Source organism: Triturus cristatus, chromosome 4_1, assembly GCF_964204655.1.
Source record: "Triturus cristatus chromosome 4_1, aTriCri1.1, whole genome shotgun sequence".
NCBI classification, from domain to species: domain Eukaryota; kingdom Metazoa; phylum Chordata; class Amphibia; order Caudata; family Salamandridae; genus Triturus; species Triturus cristatus.
The window spans coordinates 498,551,980-498,579,405 of NC_140585.1; the positions used below are offsets into that span (position 1 = coordinate 498,551,980).

The 27,426-nt window shown below is 40.5% G+C and overlaps 1 protein-coding gene across 5 annotated transcripts in view; it reads right to left on the reverse strand.

Annotated features, from left to right (window-relative positions):
* The window catches only part of ABCC9 (ATP binding cassette subfamily C member 9), a 947,014-nt gene that overhangs the window by 576,341 nt on the left and 343,247 nt on the right, over positions 1 to 27,426 (reverse strand). For all 5 annotated transcript variants that reach the window (XM_085652729.1, XM_085652730.1, XM_085652727.1 and 2 more), the window contains 3 exons: positions 24,556 to 24,666; positions 19,136 to 19,208; positions 16,073 to 16,178 (listed from right to left, as the gene is read on the reverse strand). In XM_085652729.1, coding sequence (XP_085508855.1) covers positions 16,073 to 16,178; positions 19,136 to 19,208; positions 24,556 to 24,666 — 290 coding nt within the window. The remainder of the gene's footprint in view (positions 1 to 16,072; positions 16,179 to 19,135; positions 19,209 to 24,555; positions 24,667 to 27,426) is intronic.

The window sequence follows — 27,426 nt, forward strand, 5'->3', positions numbered from 1 at the left end:
AATTAAATATGCCAATTGGGTATGAGCCATTGTTATCATGTTTTTAAAAAGCGAGTACATGCTCTTTAGCACTGGTTAGCAGTGGTAAAGTGTGCAGAGCCCTATGGCCAGCAAAACTAAGATTGCACAAGAAGGCAAAATGTTGTGGGGGAGACCACCTTAAAGCTGACAGGATTAACACCCAACCTTCAGTTGCAACATATATCCTGGGCCCCAACATTGCAATGATTTCTCAAATGTGTCAGTGAAACAGTAGAAGTCCTCCTTCTCAATACACATAATTTAGATGTCACCAGTGAAGAGCGAATCCACCTCTTTCCATGAGCATTGAGTTCTATGATATTGTAATATTATGTGCATCATTGTCTGTTACGTGTAATATAGGCAGCTCTAGCGAGGGTTAGATGTACATCTCATTTTCATTGTTCAGAGTCTGACGTATTGGAGTCCAGTAGCTAGCAATGTTAGGGCAGGACCAAAGAATATGAATCAAATAGCCCCCACTGACCACATCTCCAGTATCAAGAGGTTGGAGCAGGTTTCACTCTATTCAGCTTGAAAGGGGTCATATGCCAGTAATACTGTTTAAAATAAAAAATCTGTCTTACTTCACATATGCCTCTATCAATGGTGTATGAATCTATATCAGTAAAGTCCTTCAGGCATTTCTCTAACCAAGTGTTCCTGAGGTGCTGTATTGTTGATCTAGAATACAGTTCTTCAATAATCACATTATACATACCCGAGTTTCTATAGCCACCTCATTTCACCAGATGATCATGCATGGAAGAAGATGTACGTGCATATTGTGGCTTCCATAGTTTCTTTGAAATGCAGCTTTTTAGTTGCAAATATCTACAAAACTGATCATCTCTAAGACTGTATTCTCTCTGCAAGTCACAAAAATCTTTTATTAGTCCATCAGGCAAAATACAAAGAATACCTTTAGAGGCCCAGGTTTCCTAATAAAAGTGAGCGTTGACAATAAGTAGATCTGTATCTTTCCAGATAGGTGTATCAAGATGAGAAATCCATTATGTTTGAGAGATATGTGATGTGCGGTCCAAATATGAATAGAACATTGAAGGATTGGCCGGGTCGCTGGTTCTTTTCCATTTCCTGAAAAAACTTCTGCCCCATACACATAATTTTGTATGTGCAGTTCTATGGTGATACAGACAGGGGTTTCCAGTTCATCTTGGACGTGATATCCTAGCTGCAACAGTTGATAGGCTCTAAAGTATTGTTCAACTTTAAGAATGCAGAGATTCCCAGAAGCGTCATCCACATATATGAATCAATCAATCATTATTCATCATTAGAATGATAAAACGATCAAAAGGAGCAAAGTAAATAAACAGAATCATTCATATTAAAATACATTTAGTAATGTCAGTATAAACATGGTTTAAGCAATAGTAAAACAACAGTAAAAACTCCACCTGTAAAACAGCTAGACTAGATAAAAAAAGCAGACTGATCCAGAAGCAGACAGCAGATTTGAGAAAAAGTCCGACACTCACACATACATCTACCTTGAGGAGCATACGTAAATAAACGGGGACGTCCATTTAACAAACATTTGCTTCTTTAAATTGATAAAAATATCTCTTTGAGAAGCATATATACAATTTACAAAAAAAATCAAATTAAGTAGGGTCTGTGGTGAATCTTTGTCACACGGACACTAGCAGGCTGAATTCTGGTTATATTGGTTTAATGGAAAACATAGCTGACTCCTGATAGTCCCTAATCTAAACCTGGCTAGTAATGTACGCTCCCATGTATCAATTATATATTCCAAATAACGTTCAAGGTCTAAGATGGTCTCAATCAACATATATTCTCTCACTGTAGGGTTTACAAGTCTTGCCTTAAAAAAATTTGTGATGACTTGGGTCTGAAAACCAGTAGACACATTCTATTGGTCAGTAAACAAGGCAGGTCTACCAAGGCTAATCATATTAGATTTTACATAAAGAAGCCAATGAATAGTTTGAGCCAGATCACATGGAACAATCTTTAATAATCTCCTTGTTCAATCTAGTGCATTTATTACCCCTAATAGACAGCCGTAACAACAATGGTGCAAGTTTAATGGTGTCTTCCACAAAACCTAGGCCCAAATCTTTATGCATCACATGATTGGGGTTACTCGGAGGGAGGCCCAGGATGCAACAACAGGCACAATTGTTCTCTGTCAGCAAAGAACTGACATCACAAAAGCCCCAAATTCAAGCCCCAAATACAAAAATTGGTAAGCACTTCCTTTTGTAAGTTTATAAAAGGGGAACAGTTGGTTTTCTATTAAGGTTTGTCACCCAGGAAAAGAGAGCGTACATAAAACATTGCAAGCAAATAGGAGTCCGACATACAGATGGAGTTGAAAGTAATCTCTAAGTATGGAAAACAAGGGATCTTTTTAATGCTTTTGCCTTCAACAATAGGAGAATGAGACTTCAGGTTTTTTGGGCCCCAAGCCATGGTGAAGGTTATAGTAAAATTCATCTAAAAATGTAGGTCTTCCATAAAACACACAAATGACACAGAAGCCTCTTAAGACTATTCGGAGTTCTCGCCATAATGACAGCATCATGCGTATTTAGGAGAACAGGCACAGGCCTAGAATTAATCACTGGCATAGTCTTCCTTTGGCCAATAAAGCTATCCCCAACCCATTGGTCTATAGCTAAAATAGGACTGGAGCCATAACACACTCTTTCCGGACCCCCCAGGCCAGCTCAAAGGAGTTGGTACATTTTCCTTTGCAACCAAAGCACACTGAGGCTGTAAGGTCGTAGTGGAGGGCACATAAAATATTCAATAGGCCTGTTAAAGGAGCAGTTAAGGTCCATAAACTCCATGTAAAATATGCTGTGTTTGGCCACTGTGTACTTGTGAATCAGTAAGTAAAGATTCAAACACTGTTTAATTGTTCCAAGTCCTTCCCTAAAACACTATTTGTCCATCTCCAGCGGTGAGGACTTAGCACAACAGCGCACTAGTCAATTTATAGTTTTAGGAAAAATATATTCAATGATTTTCGGTGCTCACTCCTCGTGGTCCACCGCACGTCAATCACCCTTCCAGAAAACTAAACTATATAGAGAAGGAGCGCCGTAATTATCAGTTCGTATCACAATTAATTGTTAAAATTCTTCTAAAAAATAAGTCCTCAGGCAGTGGATTCAATACAAAGTTCTTATTCTTTATTACAAAAGGACGAAACGCGTTGGCTGAATTAAAATTGTGGAGTCAGATCTAAATTATGGAGCACAGCTCAGCTACAGTTTGAAATGAATTTCTGTTGATTTGTAAGAAAGAAGAAGAACTTTGTATTGAATCCACTGCCAGAGGACTTATTTTTAGAAGATTTTCAACAATTGATTGTGATACGAACCGATAATTTTGGCGCCCTTTCTCTCTATAGTTTAGTATCCTTCCCTAAAACCATATTGTGCACCAGAGATTATATTATGCTTAGCTGTCTCACACAGAAGTCTCTCCAGGACAATTCTGCCTACTGTTTTTACAGTTGAGTCAAAAGAGAGATGTGGGGCAACAGTGTAGGTCAGTTTAGTTACGCTTTTTAAATATCAGAACAATTGTTGCAGACTTCCAAGACTGAGTTATTCCTGCGTTATAGGCAGCATTTACAGCTTTGGTAAGAAGAGGTGCCCAAAACTTAATGTTGTCCTTATAAAGGTCTAACAAAATCCCATCCATTACCAGTACTCAGCCGCGGTCGGTAGTAGGAGTAACTGCAGGGCGGTGACGTGGGGAGGGGGAGGGGAGGGGTAGGGTGGGGGGTAGTAAACTATGGATTACGGAGGTTTACAGGTAAGTTACCATATAAATTAACAAAACGAATTTTGTTGCTTGCCCTGTATCACCAAATGCGATGCAGTGCACGCAACGAAATTCGTGTTATTAATTTATATGTTAACTTACCTGTAAACCTCCGTAATCCATAGTTTACTACCCCCCACCCTGCCCCTCCCCCTCCCCACGTCACCGCCATGCAGTTACTCATACTACCGACCGCGGCTGCCAGTACCTTATTACTAGGGCTCTTTATAATTGCAGCCAACAACTCTGCAATATCAAAGGCAATACTAAGAGGATAAGAAGGTGGAAGTTCACTGTTAACATTACCGCTGCCAGAGTGAAGAAGATAAATTGATTCAAAATGAGTGACCCAGTCCTCTGGGCCAATATTTTGTGCTAAATCCTTAACAGGCACCTTGGCTAACTTGACTCCACATATAGTTTCAACATTGCCATTCTGGGCCTATTACCATCTCAAACGTATGTTTTGATATGTTTGTCAATGAACTTTAATAGCTTATGTGGATGGATATTGATAACATGACAAATACGTAATTAAATCTGGGGGGAACAACTATTTTAACAGTCTACACCCTGCCCCATGAATCGATGAGCGTTGAAGATGCTTTCTCCAGCACTATATGCCAAATTGCACCACTTACAAGAATAGGCACTTCAGCTTATATGATATCCACTTAAAGGCGAATCCTAGTAGCAAGCCTTCAGGGGGTCACAGCTCCACTCTGACTAGCTCATTTTATAATCCAAGAAAGATGATAAAGCAGTGAAATTTGTTATCAGCACTCGTATAGACTGGTCCAGTGATGCTAATGTCATAAAGAAATCATCTGTAGCAGCTGTTTCCCCCCACTTGAAGGAAGGGTTAGGGGTCTTCTGGATAGCAATAGCCAATGGCTCTAAAGCAAGCAGAAATAATAATGGGGACAGCAGACATCCCTGGCTGGTTTCTCTGCTAACCACTACCCCGTCAGAAAGCAACCTTCTACAGTTGATATGAGCAGTAGGAATATTATATAGAATTTGGACCAACCTAATGAATTTATCACCAATCCCATGTACCTCTTGTCTGGAAATAAGTAGCCCCATTGCAAATATCCATCAAATGCCTTTTCAGCATCAAGGAATACTTTTTTTGTTTTTATCTCTCCTATTTTGCCAGAGTAGATGCATCAGAATTCGGAGGATTCTGTGAAGTCCCACCAGGCATAAAGCACACCTGATTTTGATGTATCAAGAGTGAAATCACTTTCAGCCTGTTAGCCGGCACTTTTGCTAGTATTTTAAGGTCACAATTTAACAATGATATTATTGGTCTGTAGGTCTTATAGCAAAGCAGATCCCTTCTGGGTAGCAGTATCAGCAAAATATAAACTTTGGTAAATTTTGTGCTCAGATTACCCTGCTCCTCAGCTTCTCTGACGACTTGTGTTGACATTGGTGTGATAGTTTTGGCTGTGATTTTATAGGAGTCAACAGAAAAGCAATCTTCTCCAGATACCTTCCCAGATGTCAAAGACTTAATCAACTCTGACTCTTCTTTACCTGCAATTTCCTGAGCCAGGTCTGGTCATAAATCTAGTGTCAGCTTCAGAACTGGTAAATGATCCATAAGTTTTTCTTCTTCGCGAATGACTCTCACAACGTCTCTAGTATACAATTGCATGTAATAGCAGGGAAATTCTTTGGTGATGTTGAGAGGGTTAGGTATCAAAAACCACTTTAAACCTCATATCACTACAATAGTTGATTTGGCTTCTTTTTCTTTCAGTTGCATTGCAGTCAATCTCCCAACCTTTTCACTATGTTCATAAAGAGTGCTGCATATCCGCTGTAGAGCGTTTTCTGTCATAGAGCAGTACATGGTGTTCAACTTACACTTTATCCTAGTTAATACTCTGAGTTTTTTGGCTGTAGGAGCAGCTCAATAGCTTTGCTGCATATCTAGGATGTCCTTTGCCAGTTTGTCTCTCTTATTGCGCTGTATGTTGTTACACCTGACCATTAGTATCTTCATCACCGTCCCTTTGATATACACTTTCATCTGACTCTCTATAATAAATTATATTCATTATCCAAGCCTTTGTTTTTGTTTTTGAAGCAGTAATTTGAAGATCTAGCAGCATCATGAGTAGGGATTGATCTGATAGCCCTGCTGTTATGTCACAGCCAAGGATCTTCTGTAGTAATTTACTGTTTGCCAATTCCTGTCTCTGACACATGGCAACAGGAGAGAAAAGTGTATTCCTTTTTCATCGGGTGGTGTAGTCACCATGGATCCATCAATCTATGATCAGACATTTTAAGCATGTTTCTGTCTGGATTGTTACATAAGTTTGGTTTCCATGGCTTGTCCAGCACAGGAAACATACATCACCATGCGGGCATTGCATCGTAATGCCTTTACGTCGCTGGTAATACAACGCAAGTTGTTACAACGACTTGCGCTGGATGGCGCTCTAACCTTAGGAATAGTATGATTTACTATTCCAACACCTTCCCAACTGTACGTAGACTGGTGTTGGAATAGTAAATCATACTATTCCTAAATCCAGCGCCCTCCAACGCAAGTCGTTGTAATGACTTGCATTGTAGAAACTGCGATGTAACATTCCGCGATCATTTTGATCGCGTTGTAACATCACATATTCATCCAACACTCGGCCAATTGGTAGATTCCAGCCCAGTAAGCTTGGTCTCCATGACTTGTCTAGCACTGGGCCACTTGGTAGATTCCAGACTCCTCCAATGAGGAGTTCTGACTGACCAAATTCAATGCATAACTCAGGGAAAGAAACTTCCTTTCTGAACATTCGGGACATACACAGATCCCATGATGAAAATACATTTCTGATTGACAGTACGGTGAACACATATCATCTGTCTGAATTAATCCCATGTCTTTAGTTTTCTCCTCTGTAAAGACCTGTGAATTAGGATTGCCACTCCCTGTTTCCTATGTGGTATTCATCATGGGGTAGATTGTTGATATTGTCCACATCGCACTGAAGAGGAGACTAATTTATCTACCCTTTCTCCTTTACGCTTTCTGATTCATTTGCAGAGAAATGGAGTTTCTGGAAAAAGACAATGTCTGGTTTGTACCATAGATATACCAGAATCTTTTTACTATTAAGAAACGTTGAGAGACCATTAACATTGAAAGACCATATAGATAAGGCTCTGGTAAAGGTAGGTATAGGATTTTGCATTGAACCCAATTCAGTGGGCTATGATTGCTGTAAGGTTAGAGATTGTGCAGGGTGGTAAATTATAGTCACAATACAGTATAGAAATGTGTCCTAAAGGTCTGCAGTGGCCACTAGTCACGCACTTCTCAATTTTGGAATAGGAGCAGTCACTATTCTATATGTGAAAGAGAAAATGGCAAAAGAAGGTCGAACAATACTCAAAGAAAAGTGAAATGTCACTAACTTTAAACAGGTATGCTGTGCTTCCCTCTGTGCCTGTAGCTCTTATGAGTAGTGGTGATAAACAATTTTGTATTGGTCACTGCTGTTTAACCAAATTCATGTTATGTTAAGCTTTCAGTGGTCACCTTGAGTTATTCCTTGCTTACAAAAATTATTTGCCTCTGTGCTGCGGGGCGCATGTTATGTTGAGCTTACATATATTGATCAACAGTTCCCTGTTCTTGTGATGAGTGAGGCATATATTTGTCTCATATTTGGTGCACTTTCATCTATTGGACACTCTTTTATTTCTGATATGAATTTCTCCAACTCGTGGGGTCTTGGAATTTCCTGGTTTCTCTAATCAAGAGTCACCAACAATATAACAAAATCGAGTCTGGCATTTAGGCATTTAATTTTTTCTGTAGAGGGCAAAGAGCAAATAAAATGTCCTAAAACGATTCCTGTCAAGGGAACCATTTGCTACAATATAAATTGTACATCCTTTATAGTCATATGGACCATGGTTCCTGAAGGATTGGAGAAGCTGACAGACATGCTGGTGTTACAGTAGGCAGACTAAAATAGGTCTAGGATTTGTTTTGGAATGTCACAGCCTCTGTCTGAGTCAATGTGGCCTTTAAAAATCATGGAGTATGAAAGTCTATGACTCTAAGTTTGGGAAGCAAATCAGACTGAAATGTTAGCATATCTTTACCCCCTTCAGGGAGACCAAAATGTGTATATTATCTCTTCTACTTCTATCTTCAGGATCAATGATCTTGCTTTTAAAGTTCCAGATTCTGTCTCCCCAATATGGGGTAGCTTCTCAGAGCTGTTCATTAAAGCCTTAAAACTCACTAGTTCTTCGTGGGGGGCTCTCAGCTCTTTATTGGTGCCAGCATTTGCCATTTCTGCAGTGGTCACTGAGATCTTAATTCCCTTTAGTTCTGCCTTTAAAGACTCCAGCATCACTGCCGCCATAGTCATATCTTGTGAATGCTGCTGACACCTATTTGTGCCCCCAGAAACTCATTCTGAAAACAGAAGTTAGCATGATGACTCGTCTCTTGACATATGGAACTGCCCTGTAATTAACTTTTGAGAAGTGTAAACATTTTGCCTTTAACTCTGATAGAATGTATGTTGTCTTTAGAAGCACCCCTTTAGAAGACTTGTAAGTGTTTACCTACACATTTGTCATCCAGCTTCCCTCATAAGTCTCCCACTATTTCTAGTTATTATAGGCATGTAGGTATATATTTTTCTTTTAAGACTTTGACACATCTTTTGTATGGCTGCAGATAGTGCTACTGTTCAACGTTAAGCGCATCTGTGTAGCAGACCTAATTGTGTAGCTCTTTAATGATCTGGTAGATGGGGCAAGGCACAAACAACATGTATTCTATCAAGTAATATGGTGGCCCCTGCTATTTATCATGCTGTCATTAAAAGGGGGTAAGCCCAATTCAAAATGGCTGCCTGCCCAGGTGTAACACCATCCCTCTCTCTTTAGCTGCAAATCAGGGTCTATCAGCTTGAGAGCACCTAGGGCATCCTGGAGCATCCCAGATCAGCCACATGGTGCCCCGCTGCCACAGCTCTCACTTTCATGTTGCTGATTATCCATTGAAGGAGGCCACTTGCCACATAAATTAAGTTTAAAAAATGATTACATAAAAAAAATTATTTCAAATATAGAAGAAAATGTGTAACTTACGAACATTAAATAAAAATATACACTTTAATACAATTGTGAGCAATAAACATAATACTTAAAACATCAAATTAATATTTAAGCATAAATAATACAAAAGTAATAAAAATGGTTAATAATATCAAACACTGGCTATTAAAAAAACATATACAAATAGAAAATAAATTACCAAAAATGTATTAAAAAATAAATAATAATGAAAAAGTTACATTCAAATACCTTTTAAAATTAAAAAAATACATAATAAAGCAACTTAAAAAAAATTCAAATACAAATATTTAACTCAGGTAAAATGCACTACTCCCACTCCAGCCTGAGCAACAATAAGGTAAGTGTTGAACTTTGGAGAGGTCAGAATTACTATTCTCACTCCAATCTGAGCAACAATATGGAAAATTTTGGACTTTGGAGAGTTCAAAATTTAGCATTTGAATTCCAGCATAATAAAAGTACTGAAAATGTTAAACTTTAAAAGCAGTCAGATTTACTATCACCACTCCAAATTATGCAAAAGTGAAGAAAGTGTTTGACTTTGCAGGGCTCAGACTTACTATTACCTCTCAGTGTAAACAAAAGTAGAGAAAGTCTTAACTTTGGAGGGGCTGGATGTACTATTCACACTCCAGCACTAAACATTTAAATATAGATCAAAAATGTAATATGTTTAAAAAATAAATGTATTAAAATCTGTTACAAATAACAATTTAAAATATCTAAAAATACTTAAAATATTTTCAACTAAACCACTTCCCTGCCTAATACCATAACAATGAGCACCAACAAGAAAATTGGAAAAAATGGTAACCTTATTAAAAGGAAAAGAAAAAAAACAATTAAAACAGGCAACATATATATATATATATATATATATATACATATATATATATATATATATATATATATTATTCAACACAATTTGATAATTATTGTATTTTTATATTTTTTATTGAATATTTTAGATTCATGAAACTACGATGCATTTATTGCTGCTCTTTTTTGGATTTGTTTATGAATCCGGATAAAGAATTGAATTGAATTGATTGATAACTAAATTCCTCAACCAATTAACAAATAATATAGGTCAACTGATAATTGCAATAACAAGTAATTCATGAAGTAATATACATCATTAATTAACTTTTTTAATCTCTCCACCATAATTCCCTACAAACTCAGCAATCTGCCAATAAGTTAACAATTTCTAAAGAAATTTACTAAATTTAGAAAATCTTATGAAAAAACGTACAAACTATACTAAAATTCATGCAACACAAGTATTATTTTAGTGCAAGTATTTATTTTCAATACCAACAGCCTATAATACTAAAGAACTATCATTATTAAAAGTAATTACTAAATATTTTTTATGCAAGTATGTAAAATAAAATATTTCACAAACTATATTTAAAAAACGAAAATAAATATCTAAAAAACGATATTGTTTATTATATTTTGTTAGAATACTGCATGTGCATTAAGTCCAATAAAACACCACACAAAAGTCCAACAACTTCATATTTTGTGCAACCAGGCCTTCAAGCTACTCAGAACAAGGCTAGCACAGCCATAGTCAACTCCTGCCTCCCCACTCCGATCCCTTCAGATCTGCTTAAAAAGAAGAAACGTTAAAATGAGTAACCACCTGTCAACAAACAGTTGTAACTACCACTACCAGTCTTTTTTCTTCAATGCCACATAACTGAGTTTGCTCTCTTCCGTGTCCTAGCTCTCACAAAAGCCTTACTTTATAGCCTCGATCTTCAATCCTCCAATCAGCTCCTTCCTGACATTTCTATCATGTTTGATGCTTTTGACCATTTGACACACCTTTACACGCTTTGCAGATGAAGCACCGTGGGTCGATTCTCAGTGGCATCTCTTCGTCTCACTAATTTCAAACGTTCCCATATGACTGTTTCTTCTCCGCCCATTCATTGCAAGATGGCCATGAGTTGCCACATGCGCAACCAAGAAAAAGATGATAACACACTGTCTATCGACCAACAACAGCATCATTCCTTCTCCTATATCTTTTCCCAGACTCCTTTCTCCTCTTCCACTATTGAAGTGACCTGGTTCCATAGGTTGATGTGACACAGCAGACGTAGCCAGGATAGATCTTAAGCGTATTTATTAAGTTAATTAAGTCCATAGAATAGCCCCACCAGGAGCAGCCTGCTAGCTGCTCAGCCCATCCTCTCAACTGTCTCACACCACACCAACCTCCAACATTCCAGTCACATCAACATTCCACATGGAACTCTCACACCTTACATGAAGATACTACAATATCTCCCTTCTTTACAATTGAAAATGAAACAAACAATACTCAAAGTTCAAAACAACTATACACAAAATATAAACAAGAGATAAATAGTCCAAAACCCAAGGGTAAGATGAATAAACTATACCACGAAAGGGAACCAGACTATAAAACGGAAGAAAAAGGATAAGAAAAGGATGACAAAATAAGAATGAACTATCACCATCCTCCTCTTATAATAAGACACCAAAGAGAACATTAAACTCACACACTATCACCAACCTCCTCTTTTAATAGGACACGAAAAGAACGTTAAACTCCCAAACAGAAATTGAAAAGACTACATAAGATACATATGGAACAAAACGCAAAGAATTACAGTAGAGAACGAAAAGACTACATAAGATACATATGGAACAAAACGCAAAGAATCACAGTAGAGAACGACTAGAGGTACTCTACAGATTGATGAATCATACAGGAAAAATCACTCCCAGAACAAATACACAATGGGTGGATCTCACCCATCACTAAAACGTAAGTGGGACTATGACCCCCTAACCCGAGTCTATGAGACTAACACCCATTAACAACGACCTAGGTGGGACTAACACCCCCTAAACACTTAAGTATATGGGACTAACACCCATTAACCATAAGCTAGGTGGGTCTGACATCCACTAAACTCTAAGTATATGGGACTAACACCCATTAACAATAACACAGGTGGGATTAACACCCCCTAAACACTAAGTATATGGGACTAACACCCATAGCTAATTTGATAGGTGGGACTAACACCCCCTATACACCGACAAGTGAGTCACAGCATGACTAACAGCCAAAAATAGAAGACAACGTGCAGCAAAAAGTGACTGATACACGCTACACAACCAACTCAAAATGAAAGTGGTACTAAATCAGAATATTAATACATAAATATGCACAAACATTCACACTAGTAATGCAAAAATAAACTGTGACCCACCGGTGAGCGATCTCTCACCCGAGTAGTGAGACACTGGGTACACTCTCACATAGTGCACCCCAACTATAACCAATAGTGTGGAAATTTCAGCTAAAAAAACATTAAAGCAAAAAACCATTTCAATAATATGTTATCATGCGTAAAATAACTCATTCCCCTGTGAAATAAGACATTTTGCATAAAATCTTTAAACATGCACCACAAACTCGTATTTCAAAAGGTCAATGGTGTGCCTGTCACCGCAAAGATGAAGGACAGGCGTTCCTAGCAAGAGGACTTGAGGCTCTCCAGACAGTATGCCAGCAAAACTTCGTGACAAAGAACTGTAGCAACAAAAAGCAGGGACTCACCACCAAGCTTCCAGCAAAGAAAAGTGTCCTCGGAGTGTTCAAAATGAAAGAAAATTCAGACCACAGCCCCAACTTAGAATCATAAGCATAGTCCGGTGACCAAAAGAAGAACTCACTGACCAAGCATCGAGACTGAAGAGGCAGACACTTGTGGGGCAGTACGACCAACCAGTAGAAACTGAAGAGTAAAAAGCATGCTGGGAGATGAGATGAGATCCGCACGTCGCAAAAAAATAAATAAATCTTTATTTGTAACAGCCCAAACAGCAACAAAGGCAACCAGTAGAAGCGTGGTTGGCAAAAAAACGGAGTGAAGACCGCAAGCCACAAGATGGCGGCACGTTAGCTGACGTGCTGCCGGATGGCTCTCAGCACGTCTGTGCATACACGGCATGGAAACAAACAGCAGAACAAAGGCAATTTCTCCCAGCGTCACAAGGATCCTCAGAGAAATCATGGGTGCAGGTAAGAGTGAGCGCGAGCTGGAAACTGCGCGCGGGCTAGGAATAGCGCGCGCCAAGATTTTAAACCGCTAAGCAGCGGTTGAACTGACCCAAAGTACAGCGCTGCCAGAGATGAATAAAATAGGTGAAAGAGACAAAGGAAAAAAATAAGGCTCACCATATCGTGTTGCTAGTAAAGCAAAGTCCCAAGAAGACACCCGCAACAGTGCTACTCCTGTGGCAGAAAAACACTATTTTCACAAAACCACACTGCTCCTGTGTAGCACCAGTGCGCACCCACGTAAGTTCAGGAACATACAAGACAAAGTGGGACATCGAGAGTTATCCACGAGAACAGGCGCTGCACGCAGTGTTGTGACTGCTGCACTCACTTTGGTTCCTGAAGTCACGGTAGAATTGAAGTCACTAAGGATAAACACTCAAAGAGGAACACTGCTGACCTTGTGCTAGTCAATTCCCAAGCAAGACCCCGTGTGGCCATCTCTGCTGCAATGTTGACAGGAACCAACGTGTAGAAACCAAAGAGTGCCCAAAGACATTGAGCTGGCACCTCGCCTCTAGAACAGACATCCAGAGGTAGACAAACCAAGAGCAGGTCCCACGTTTCTTTAAACACTTTTCTTTAAACAGGCTGCAGCACAGTAACACGTAGTATCAAGTTAGTGTACTGACTTTGGCTGAAATTACAAATATCGCTAGACACCTCTTCCGGTGACAGCTCCCAAACGCTCACTTCACGACCGTCAAGTGGCCCAACACAGAGACTGCAGGTACTTCTCCTACACGACTGTCACATGGGCCAGCAGCCTTCAAAAAACACCAAACTTGGTCGCGAAGACATCCACAAAAAGGCTCTGGGACACAACACCTTGAAGTAGACACAGGACTGAGGCAAACCTCTGTGCTGCACTAGGGAACAACTTGCAGCTCCACTCCTCACTCCACCTGGCACACAGAGGTTTGGGCGACCGGTGTTGTGGTCACTGGTGGGGCTCACGTTGCCAGGTAGAATCGCCAAATGAGGAGTTTCTTTTCTTTAAGTCAAATTTCTTCAAGTCACACCAGTTTAGTTACACACCAGTCTGTTCAGGTTACACGCACGGTTTCTTTAGTCCAACTCGTCGCCAATTGAAGTGACCTGGTTCCATAGGTTGATGTGACACAGCAGACGTAGCCAGGATAGATCTTAAGCGTATTTATTAAGTTAATTAAGTCCATAGAATAGCTCCACCAGGAGCAGCCTGCTAGCTGCTCAGCCCATCCTCTCAACTGTCTCACACCACACCAACCTCCAACATTCCAGTCACATCAACATTCCACATGGAACTCTCACACTAGCTGAGCAGCTAGTTACAAGATACAGAAGAACAGTAATAACCTTACATGAAGATACTACAACTATGCTTGAAAGCTCAGTGTCCATTTTGTTTTCATACTGACACTTTGGACTTTTATCTCATCCACAGCCCACTACCAACATACACAAGATCCATTTTAAACTCACAATCTCCGCACATACACCCTTATTAAACTTATAATTCCAGCACCCTCCTTCTTTGCCTTCTCCTGTTTTCTGTCCACATTTGCTGTAATACCTCTGCCACCCTATTTGAGTATAAACAATGATTCGCCATCATCCCTTAAAATTCAAACTTTCAGGTCTGTGGCGTTTGCGTTAGTGTCCTTTCCCATCAACTACCTTCTTCAGGCTGTCTAACTCAAGCAATGTCCTGTTTCACCACTGGCTCCCCCTCCAGTCACCATTCCTCATTACACTATCAGTGAAACCCACATGTCTCCTCATAAGCTGGACCTTTCTTATTCTTAGATACCCTTTACTTAAATTCTATCTTTCTTGTCTTCACTTTCGCCATCATTCTCATTGAAAGTAAATAAATGCTAGCACAGTACTAAATGTTAAACGCTCTGCATCGGCCAATTCTGTCAGCTGAGCCGCTAAAGGACGGAAGGACTCGTCATCCGGGCTCAAACCTATTGCAAGAAAGGATTTTTTAGCTTAACGTTGTTATGGTCGTACGGCTTCGTGTAACATCTCCTTTTATTAATGTCCCCCAACTGCATTTCTGTAGAGTCCCACCTGCTTCCAACTAAACATTGCTTTCCTCATGTGGGGGCATATTATCGAGAACGGCGTTAAAAATTATCGCCGCTTTAGCGACAGAAAACTGCTGCTAAAGCGGTGATAATGGGCTTGATAATATGCCGCAGAGAATTCAAATAGAAGCCCATGTTCTGGTGTGAACATGGACCTCTATGGATATTCTCCAGGGCATATTATCAAGCTCATTATAGCCGCTAAACCTGCGTTAATTTTAAAGGCGTCCTTAATAATATGCACCATAGTCTTTCTATCTAAGTGTCACAAAATAAATGAGGACAAAAAAACCTTTGTACTGATTTATGTGAAAAAAATGGGTCTAAGGCACGTCTCATTATTTTTATTTGTAACACATTGCAGGAAACGATGCCGTGGCCCAGTTCAGTGAAATCTTTCAAGCTGAATGCACTGGATCATAATTGTTCAGTATGCATATTCATAAATTCCACAAATACGTTGTTTGTTCCTTTTTGGTGTCTGCTGCATGTCACAGAGCTGTGGTGATGCAGAAAACATAAAATACAATTATTTCCTCACTCCTCTGGGGTATTACCTTTTGCCTCAACTAGAAGTTAAGGTTCATGGGTAAGCAGTAGTGGGTCAAGTAGAAATATATTTTATGCAGTGACACAACAATACAGTCTTCAGTGGTGTGTCATTTTGTGACTTTTAAAACATGCCTTGATTAATCGTTATGTAATACAAAACTCAAACTTAGCTAAAAATGTAGAATTTGAAAATGCACCTGACCTGTCTTACTAAAGCCATGACATCTTTGCAACAAACTATGCATCAATCAGAAATACATTGTTGGTATCATGCAGCATAGAGGTATGTAAGGTGAAATTGTTATTCTGCACATTTCAAGAATCAGCAAAACAATTAATCACACAAAGGTAAATATGTTCCTACTTGCTCCAGAAAACCTTCCCTTCCAGGGCCTGCATTTCACCGAGTATTGCAAGGAGAAGGGACGATTTGCCACATCCAACTTGACCAACAATCATGGTTAACTGTCCTAAAAACAAAAGGAAAAAGCGAACAAGTTGGTATTTGGGATGTATGACGTTCGAGTTCTAACACCAAAGCGAAGCGGGGAGAAAGCCAAGCAGTAACGTGGACTAAGATCAAGATTAATCGGCAGCTTTAATTAACAGTTTTGCATGAAAAAGTAAACACAACTGGACCACTATTTACACCAGTGGTACCGGAGCGGTGAATGCAAACACGATTTGCTTTTGTTTTTGCACTAGTGCCGATCATAAATTAGTGTCAATTATTTTAGCTCGGGTTTTGCTCTCACATTTGCCTCCAGCTTTTAGCAAACTGGGAGCAAACCCGTTTGTCTCGTTCCATATTTTCTACTCCAAGTGGAAGTCCGGTTTAGAAACGGACATTTGACTTCTGGCAGAGTTTTTGTGCCAGGAGTGAATATGACATGCACATGCTATTATATCTGAGGTGAAAAGGCAATACCAGTATCGACTAATGTGCTCTGTATGGGCGAGAGGTCATCAAATCTTGGTTTAGAGTGTATTAGTTGCTCCCTTTATAGCTCACTCCATACGTGGATTTTTAGTACGGAATTATATGGTTAAGGATGCTAAGTCTCTCTCTCTCTATCTATCACTCCCTCCTTCTCTTTTTCTCCGTCTTATTTGCTCTTTGTTTGTTTATTTGTTCCTTTCTTTTTTCTTTCTTTCATTCTTTCTTTGTTCCTTTCTTTCATCCTTTCTTCCTTTTTGTCTATATCTCTTTCTGTCACGGTACCTCTCTTGTTCTCTTTGTATAAGATAGCGTGAAGGGGAAGATTTCCCAACAGACATGTTGACCATCAATACTCCAAATTCTCATTGGATTGTGTGTGTCATCATATGACACATTTGTTGGATTGGAGTCAATGGATTCTGATGTGATGTCATGTACTGAATGCCTTGACGACATCACCATTTATTAAATTCCACGGAACACCATTATCCTTTTTAAGGCTGATGATAATCTGTGCCAGGTGTGTTAACAGACAAAGCACCCACGACACAGAATTGTGGCCTTGAGCAGCTTAATATAAGTGGTCCGGAGAGAAGAGACGCAGATGGTAAAACCACAGGTACTTACGAAATGTCAGCTGGGGTGGCTGTGGGTCATGCTTCAAATTATTATTAACAATCCTGACCCTCTTGGGCACTGTAAACCCCACTGGGGAAACATCTTTTTGCCTGACCCTCTTTTGCACTGTAAACCCCACTGGGGAAACATATTTTTGCCTGACCCTCTTTTGCACTGTAAACCCCACTGGGGAAACATCTTTTAGCTGCCTAAATCCCAACATTCAGAAACCTTTAGCACTTTAAAAAAATACATAATGAGGAGTCTCCACAAGGTAGTAAAGACTGTGCATCTAGACAGAAAGTTGACCAGTTCACCTGATGGGTACACCTGATTCTCATGATGAGGCAGAGAGAACGTGCAGTGCACTGCATTTCCGGTGGAACTGTAAACCAGTAAGGAGCTTCCACATATCCACAGCCAGGAGATGCAGGCATAGTAAAACTGCCAGAAGATCTTGTATATCAATGGAAAGGACCTCTCAATCAATACAACCAAGGAGCTGCAGTGAAATATCAACTTTGAGGAACAAGCATTGACACCCGGTGGCACCTGCACCTAAGTACCCAAATATATTCATCAACCAAGAAGCTATCCTTATGTGTATCTATAGAAGAGGTGAGAGTGAACTTCTTGTAATCCAAATTGTTCACTTTTGGACTGAGGAGGCAGACACTGAAGCAGCATAAAGGAAGTGTGGGGTGAAACTTCCCGTGGGACTGGGATGTATGTGTTGCAAAAAAACATAACACGAGTAAGACAAAGATGAGCATGATGTGGAGGTGCTCCATGAAAACAGAAGGCCGATTTAGACAAAATTACCAAGGATGTTAACTTAAAGGCAACATAATTGCACTAAGTGCCTGCCTAGAGGTCGTTACTAGCACTAAACCAAAACTCTCACTAATAAAATACATTTAATTGAGTGCAGATGGTGGTGGAGATTGTGGACAAGCATGCCACTTTGCAAAAATATTTTCAGTGGAACAAAAGCAAAGAGCGACATATACAGGGAACTTGCAGGACGAGTGCAGTGGGATTGTGAACGATTGCCTTTGAGTCTTTGGCTGAGAGTGAGGCTAAAGGAATCTGCATTGTTAGGCAGCAGTTCAAAGGCATTCTTTGCATAAATAGTATACATGTAGAGTTTATGGCAGATCAAGAACCCAATACTAACTGAAATTTCAAGTAACCATTTTTAAGTTCGGCCAAAGGAACAGTGATGACAAGAAAAATCTCGGTTGTGATTTCATATAATAAATTCTCAGTACCTGATAGGTACAATCCACAATTCTGTATATTGTGTGTGCACTCCTTTTTAAGAAAAAGCAAGAAGCCTCGCAGAAACTATGCAGAAAAGCAAAAACTATATGCAGTAAAGTATGCCCCTATTAATTTCGCCTCCTGCGCCTTAATGCCCCCCATGATAAAGAGCCACCCTCATTAAAGCTTAACTTGGGATATACCCTATCAAACTCTACCTAACTTGTTCGGCCCTTTGCCACAGACCAAAACAATCTGACCAGGATAAGGACACACCATTCCTCCATGGACCACCTTTTCTGCATTAATCCATCCTTCACATCTACTCTGACAGCGATATTAGGATCTCCCAGCTTGTTTAGTGACCATTAACCACAGCTTCTTGAACTGGTGTTGGTCAATCCCTCCACAGATCTACAGAATCACTAATAAAAGTTACATTATCATCCTCCCGTCTAGTCCCCCATACTAAACCCTGCCAACTTTCCCCAGAGAAAGTAGAGTTAACTGATATGTCTTCACGTTGCTAGAGCCAGGGTTTAGGAGAGCTTCTAAAAAGCAAAAAGCCAGTTTTACATGGCTATTGTTAGCATGAATTATACATACCTGTAGGAATTCTGATGTCAATATTGGATAACGTAGCCAGGCTACTGCCCCATGAAAAGTAACCATTGCATACCTGCAAAAAACGACAATCTCATTAAAAAAGAAATAGAGAACTAGTAAATTTGTTCAGTTTTCATGATTAACACAGTTTATCTAAGATAGCTATCTACGTTTCTTTTGCTCTCTTTTAAATTTGCCATTTCTCTCTGATGTGATTCATTACTTTGACTAACAAAGGATAATAAGCAAAAAGGAATGTCTGGCTGACTACGGGGTTGGCACATTTTGTAAGGACCCCATCTACTTGACCAGTTATGGGTTTCCTGTGAAAAGTTACTTCAAAAAATTAACAACAAAAAAATAGCTTTTAAAAAACTGGCATAATGAAAACATTAATGCTAGCTACTCAGTTTTATACTGTTCTATGTTCTTACAGCACATGCATGGCTCGGCAGCAGAACGTTCAATAGGTAAATGTGATTTACCATAGTTAATATACAATTTTCCTCCTGAGTGCATTGGAGCCCTTGAAGCTCCATTATAGCACACGTTTCTTGTTCCCTACCAAGCTTCCCCATTATATCTATAAAGAAATAGAGGTGACCCGAGAGTGAACAAATTTGGGACTAAGATGCTGAGGAAGAAGACGAGATGGATAAAATGGGAAGTACACAGGGAAATTGGAAAAATATGGAGAAAGTGGTAAGTAAGTGGGACATGGACAAAGGAGCTGAAAGTGAACTAGAAAATAAAAAAGACTTAGGAGAGGCTTTAAGCTTGCTGAAAAGGATACTTTAAATCAATAAACCTACTATTTCAAAGATTGCGCAATTATGCATTTTAATACTTAAAAAACAATATATATATTTTCAAGTGTCAAGGGAAGATCTGATGATATTTTTGCAGGATTAAGGTACTTGAAGTGGTAGCATGGACCCAGCTCAAGTCATTAGCCTGGCGTGTGTGTTATGAAGAATATATGGAATTTGTTTGGTGAGCTCAATGCAGTTCTCCATGAACAAAACCAATAACCCGTGGTGGCAGTAACTGGCATGAATCACAAAGAGGAGGACTAAGAGCCACATTACGGTCCAGTACCCGTGCTCTATAATTGACACGTCAAATCAGTGTGGGTACTTGTTCCTATGTTGAGAGGGTATGGAAAATGTTAAAGAAAAGGTGTGGTTGGAATATATGGTTCCAGTGGGATCTTCCTAATTTGGAAGTGTTGCCCTCATACACCCTTGTGGGTGTCATGCTTCATCATCAGGTGTTTTGCTCCTCGTGAGGCCGGTGCTTCAATGCCCCATGTGCCCCGTGAGAGGGCTCTTTGTCAGAGATCTTTTCTTGTATTAGCCGTGACGGTGCATGGGGGTATGTGGGGTACAATGTTTAAGGTGGAGAGTGTGACCAAGCCTTACTCAGTATACCCTCACCTCCAAGGTTGACCTAAATCCCCTCATAACCAGCTCAGCAGCTCTCATTTCCTACACCAAATGTGTGTCAGAAGTAGGTGATCCATGGTTGAAGGCTACCAAACTGTCAAAACATTTGTCATGAACAATACATTCATCCTTATCGGTCTTAGCCAAACAGATATAAAGGGAGTTTTCTTCCTTTGCCTGACTGGTGGATGTGTAGTAATTCATGGGCGTTAACAACGTTTTAGAGCTGTTTAACTGCAACCTCTTCTGAAACATTTGCTAGTCACTGTAAGCTTCCAAAACGGCAATCATTTTTAGTCCCTCTCTGTCATGTGGCGATGTCTTTAAATTGGGTGAAATTTAATAAATGTGTTCCAAATGTTGTTAAGACCACATACATTTATAAAGATCTTGACTTTCGTCCCCATATTTAAACCTAGATTTAAGTTTCAGAACTCCCAAGTGTATACAAGTTAAGGAGAAAACTATGAGAAATAGATGTGTCGCTAATGGAATCCTAAGGCTTCATCACGAGTCTGACGGAACTGCAATTAAATATATCGGTGTCGGTTCAAGGTGTCGGTGGTGGGCTTCGGCTTAATTTTCAGTTTAAAAATTGCAGTTTTTGCATAATGTAGCATTCCACTAAAGCTACAGTTTTAATAAAAACGTCGGCTAGGAAATGGCTGAGAAAACCACAACAGCACTGGCCAATAGCAAACTCTCATTATACATATACTGACAGAGTTAAGAAATATAATTTAAAAAATTGAGGAAATGGTTGTTCTGAGTATAGGAAAACGCTCCTATACGTTCAAAATACCTCAATTAGTAAGTCTTCCATGGATTTTTGGCTAGAATCCATGTTAGTGTGTATGACGTCTCCTGTTATTTGATTGAACCAATATTTCAGTTTATTCTTTTTGCTGTAATTAAATCCTCTATGCTGAACACCAGGTACTTAACCCTGCCTTTGCTACATTCTCCTCATTACCCCTCTTCAGCATTGATTCTTCCCCTAAGTTTCTATAGTGTTTCAGATTCTGTGGGCATGTAACGGTGCCATAATATGAAGGTGATATGAGCCTCTTACTTAGGGTGCCACCACAAAGAGAAGCAGAAGTGCCAAATGTCAAACTATATTTTTGACTGGAGCTCCAGATTTACAGAAATATGATGGCACATGTCAAGGAGCAAAGTGTACGGATATCTTTTGTCCACATCTCCATGTTGACAATCAAGACGTGTCTGAGGGCAAATGCTAGACTTACATTTTTAGGTCAAAAATCCTTATATTATAGTTGTAGGAAGGTACCTACTTCTGTAACAATATGCATTGACCTACATGACGTGCATGGGCAGAGTGATGGTGCCTGATGTCGTCAATGCCCTGAACAACACTATCATCCCTAATATAGGGTTAGAATGTGATTCTGTATTTCACTGGCTGCATTCCATGAGCCAAGGAAAAAAGGGTCTGTAATACAGGCAGAAGACATTTCTAACCCTAGTCTGCCTGCTTCTCTCCCTGCATCGACCCTCTGCTACATAAGGTCTGCCATATGGGGCAGGAGGATGCCCCAGTCGCAGATTTCAAGAGCATCCCCCTGTGAATCAGGGCTGCCCTTCCCATATCTACTAGCACAACCCTGATCACAGGTTCTGTTCTTGGAGCGTATACATATGTGGAAGACAATTTGCATGCAGGGAACTGTGTCAAAGTAGCAAACACACGTGTGCAGTCTAGCCTTCTGTAATGCAGTTCACCTGGGGCTGTCAAAGGAAACCGTTGCCAGATGGCAGAGTGTTAGAACGCCGCTGTGAGGCTTTGCTTTCATTTACGTAAGATGGGAAGGGTTTTACCCAGGGGCAGCTCCTCCACTAAGGTGGAGTAGCGCAACCCCTCTGGTTTTCAGCACTGCAAAAAAGGAAAAATAAAATGATAATAACACGCTTTTATTTTATTTTTCCGTGCTGAAGCAGTTCTGCGGGACGGGGCTGGGCTGCTCACAGAGCAGGGGGAGGAGGGGTTGGGGCACTTTCTAAGTGCGCATGAAGATTTGTCCGGCCTTCTTGGGTCGGCCAAACAGTCATGTACAATTAGCATGTTCCCCACTGCCCTGGGTGGAGAACATACACAGTCTCCCAGTCCCTGTCTGAGAGTCAAACCACAGTGCTCAGACCATTCACGACGCTACTCTCATTGTGACAACAGAGTCGTGATTGGCTTCGGGGAGTCTGGAAGCCTGTATGCTTCTGGTTCACACAGAAGCAGAGGACGGAGGAGAGGCGGTGGCCGGCCAGTCAGCCAGCCCGCAGGTAAGTGATCTTTTTTGGTTTTCTCTATTTTTTTTTAAACCCCTCTCCCCGCCCAACTACGACTGCCGGGGAGCAGTCTATAAACTGGTGATACTCGAAGCAGCGTCTATGACGTACACAAATTTATGATACCAATGGCGTCTCTATTCTGAGCAAAAAATGTATTCTCCTACCGGAGTTGGTAGCGGCTGAGTTATGTAATCAGCTCCAGTTGTTTACACTTTCGGAAACAACTTTAATAAAGGTCGGATAGAAATTTAAAACGTGCCTTTTTTGCATCCTAAACACGTATCTCTGTGGGCCTGGCCTTCATCCCATCCTGTCCTGTAATTATACTCTGACGGCCTCGGAGTCGAATGGGTCCTGATGGCTACCTGGGCCCTAATGGCTATCCTTCAACTCTGTGAAATGCTTTGTCCTGAACAGACCAACAATCTCTTGGAAAGCGGAAGCAGTGCACATGCCTACCCCATGCAGCCACTGGCCATCTCTATCCAGGCACTTATTTACTCATTCACTCACTTGCTCACTCACTCGCTCATTTATCTACCCAACTATCCATTCACCTTTCCACGCATTAGCTGAGATGAGCAATGTGATCTTGTTAGCCTATTTTCTATAGGGTTTGTGGTTCTATGTGAGGCAATAGTTAAATCATACAGCAAAATGAAAAAGGTAAACTGTAGGTTGGAAATAATCCCGAAAGCAAGACAATGGCGTTGATGAAAAGCACGACATTCCACTCGTCTCTGGAGAAGAGATAAAGCATGTGAAATATAGATGAGCTAGATGGCTGCAGCTGAAGCATAAAGTGCAGACTTGTATTTTGTTGACATAATGTACATGCTGCATTTTTACCTTTCTGTCGAATAGAATGTATAATCAGCCGTGTCAGTGCCTGTTTAAAAAGTGTCCAGATGGAACAGGAACAAGAGTGGGAGTGGTGGATATTTAAATATGTATTTATGTATGTATACATACATATGCATTATATATATGTATCTATAGACATACATGCACACACACACGTGTTTGTGCGTGTGTGTGTTACTATAACTTATTAAACTGCCCACTGTTTCCTTCCCAAAAGAGTGCCAGGCACAAAAACAGCCAGTTGTCTGATACATTCAAGAGTGGTAAAAAATACGTTCTCGGCCTTGATAAAACATGGCCACTTATTCGATAAGGTCAATGAAGATATCTGACACGATGAAAACAATAACGTTCCAAAGGCCCTCTCGGAAAGAAATTGATTAAACAGACACTGGCAAGCAAATTGAATTGCAAACAAAAAAATCTGTTGTGGATTCGTTTCCTGGTAACATAGCATCATCATGACTTTATGTTATTAACCAGCATAATTTGAACAAAATGTCTGTCGTCAGAAGCGAGCTGTTTGAGGAAATGTACACGGATATACCAGCTCTGGTGCCCCTGATCAGTTAAAGTTTGGGCCACAGTGGGGGAAAGTAAGGTGAAACCTAATTTGATTGCAATTAGTAATTGTGTTATTTCTTTCTGAATATTATCCCCGCGGCAATAAAGCTCGTTGGCATTCATTATAGACAACTAATAGCCAAGCGTTATTTCCACCCCTCTGTAATGTGCTTTGTGTGGGCATTTCCACCAGGGATTTCCGATAGTAATCAATGTACCAACGGCACTCTGGCAAACCACCTTCAAAGCCACCTCTTCGGTCTCGGAGGGGCGCAGCTGCCTCCTGGACGGCTGCTCGTAGCTCTCCAGCTGGTACCTGAGGGGCTGCTTCCTGTTGATGGCTTTGGTTTGCTGAAACACAGAATGGACATTGTGGGGTTTTATTCTGACAGCCTTTTTCAATATTATTCTGAAACACAAGTCAATTAGAACAGTTCACACTCAAGGTACTTAATATCAGAGTCCCTGAAAAACAGCACTGCCGTGACGAAAGAGGGAACAATCAATTTCAAAAGTTTCAAAAGACAAATTAACAGAGAGATACAGGGACAAACAAAGTTCACAAAGATAAAAATAACCAGACCTAGGGAGAGGGACTGTAAACTCATCAGACTAGCACGCATTGAACTAAAGATATAGGATGTACTGCGACAAACTAAACTAGTCAGTCAATGTATCTACATCATACATTAGCTTCTGCAGTCTTTGTTACCCTTATCAATCAGGTGTTTTTCTTATCAAATGGGAGAGTTATCGACCTCAGTTACATGAAATACTGCCAGCTTCCCACTTGTCTCACTGAAAGCTATAGTGCAGCTCTGAGGGTGACGCTTGCAGTTCCTCATAGCTGCATTTTAAAGGTCTTTCAATCCAGCCACAATTCTTCATCCTCCTCGCAGCAGGGGAGCCTGTGGCACATAGTGCACCTCGCCTATATTGCATAGATTGCACTGGTGTTGGGCTGTAACTTTGAAGAAGGACCCGCGTGTTTAATCGAATGCACAAGATTGACCTTATGATCAATTGTTTTCTAACTACACTGCACAGCGTGCTTGCTACACTTTCAAACATTAAAAGCAGCTCTGGGCTTCACAGCCTGTGCTGCTACATCAAAGGTATCTGCAGCTTTCATTGAGAGATGGAGAGGAGCCGGCCACTGTGCTTGATGGCACAAGTCATTGGGAAGCCATCCTGACTGTACAATCAGCTGACATTCCCAGGGTGCCCTATGAACATACAGCCCGGATTCATTTATTGTACCACTTTGAGTTAAGTGTATTCTAAAGCTTAAATGTTTCTACTTTATCACGAGCGGTAAGTCCACATCCCCTAATAGCGATAAAACAGGTGATTTTTAGCCTCGGGCATGCGATATCGATTTGATCAGGTGCAGATTTACGGAACTGGTTGATTTTCCATGACAAAATATATGTAGGTAGCCTAATACCGGTCGGTAACGGCCGATTTTCGGTAAAAATCCCGTTACCGACCGGTATTCAGGCTTTTGGTATGTAGGGGGGACATTTCAGGATTCGGTAATTTACCGAATCGGTAAAATTACCGAATCGGTAATTTTACCGATTCGGTAAATACCGAATCCTGAAATGAGATGTAGGGGGAGTGTGTGGGTGTTGTGTGGATTCGTTATTTACCACCAACTAAAAGTTGGTGGTAAATGACGAATGGCTGAGAAAAAGCATTTTTTGGCACTTAGAAGTGTGCCACATGTGCACACATGCAGGAATCAGGGGTGCAACAGGGTGTCACTGTGACACCCTGCCACCCTTGATTGTGCTCCCCCCATTACCGAATCGGTATTTACCGATTCGGTAATGGTAACTGGCTTCCCATTGATTCCTATGGGCCTCCTGGCCCATAGGAATCAATGGGAAGCCAGTTACCATTACCGAATCGGTAAATACCGATTCTAAATTACCGACCAATTCCGATTCGGTAATTTTTACCGACTGATTACCTACATAGCATTTACCACTTCATAAATACCGAATAGGTAAAATTCGGTATTTATGAAGTGGTAAATGTTAGGCTACCTACATAAGGCCCTAGGTGCGGTATTACTTTACCCATTATTATCATGAATGAATGGACTAATTAATTAATGAGATTTTAACTATAACCCGACAGGGCATCCTGGTGATAGTGGGATCAGCATCCCTTCTGAGGGGAGAAACCAGTCCATAGATTACACTTGAGAAGAGCTCAGGTTAAAGGAGTTCCTAAAGGGCTTAAGGATAAGCCTGGGCATTAAATTCTGCTCCACTCGCGGAGTTTGCGGAGTTTCTCCCACTCTGCCTAGAGCTCGGAGGTCCAATAAACTCCACGTAGCGTAGTTTTTCCTTGCTCACGCTCGCCAACATTAAGATGGGGAGCGCTAGCGAGGAAAATCTTACTCCAGACCACCCCCCAGCGATATTTCTCAACAAAGGCAGTCGCAGATGGTTACTACTGCTCGCATTGAGAAACCTTCAGTTCGCGTTGAGGAAACTGCCGGAGTCTCCTCACATTTCTTCACAAGAAAAGAAAAAGAGCGTCTACACAAGCACGGAATTTGAATGAGCTGAAGACTGCGAGAACAAAGAGTGCTTCAAAGGAGAGTATGTACAGCATCTGTCTTTGAGATAGGAGGGGACAATGTGATGAAGAGTCCTGTAGACCAGACAAAGGATCTGATGCATCAAAAGGTTTTTCTTATTCTTGGCAAAATGCTTTAGTTGGTACTTATTGGCCAAAGCGGTTTAAAAGCAGGGCGTTGCCGCAGTGGGAGCCAGTGGAGTTTAATGAGATGAGGTGAGGGGGGTACTCAATGGGGATACATTAAGTATGGAACGAGCTACAGTGGTCTACACCACCTGAAGTTGATGAACAGTGTATTTTCAGGTGGACTGAGGTGTAAAGAGTTGGCGTAGTCAATGACAGAGCTAACAAGCCATTGGTTGATTGTATTTGAAAGGGGATGTAGGTTAAGGAGTGAAGATTTTTCTCAACATGCGAAGAATTTGGAAACAGGTGGGATCAACATGAGAACTATGAGTTTTAAAAGGAGTTACTGCAAAAGGTGATAGCCAGATTCCAGACTAAAGCCAAAGGAGT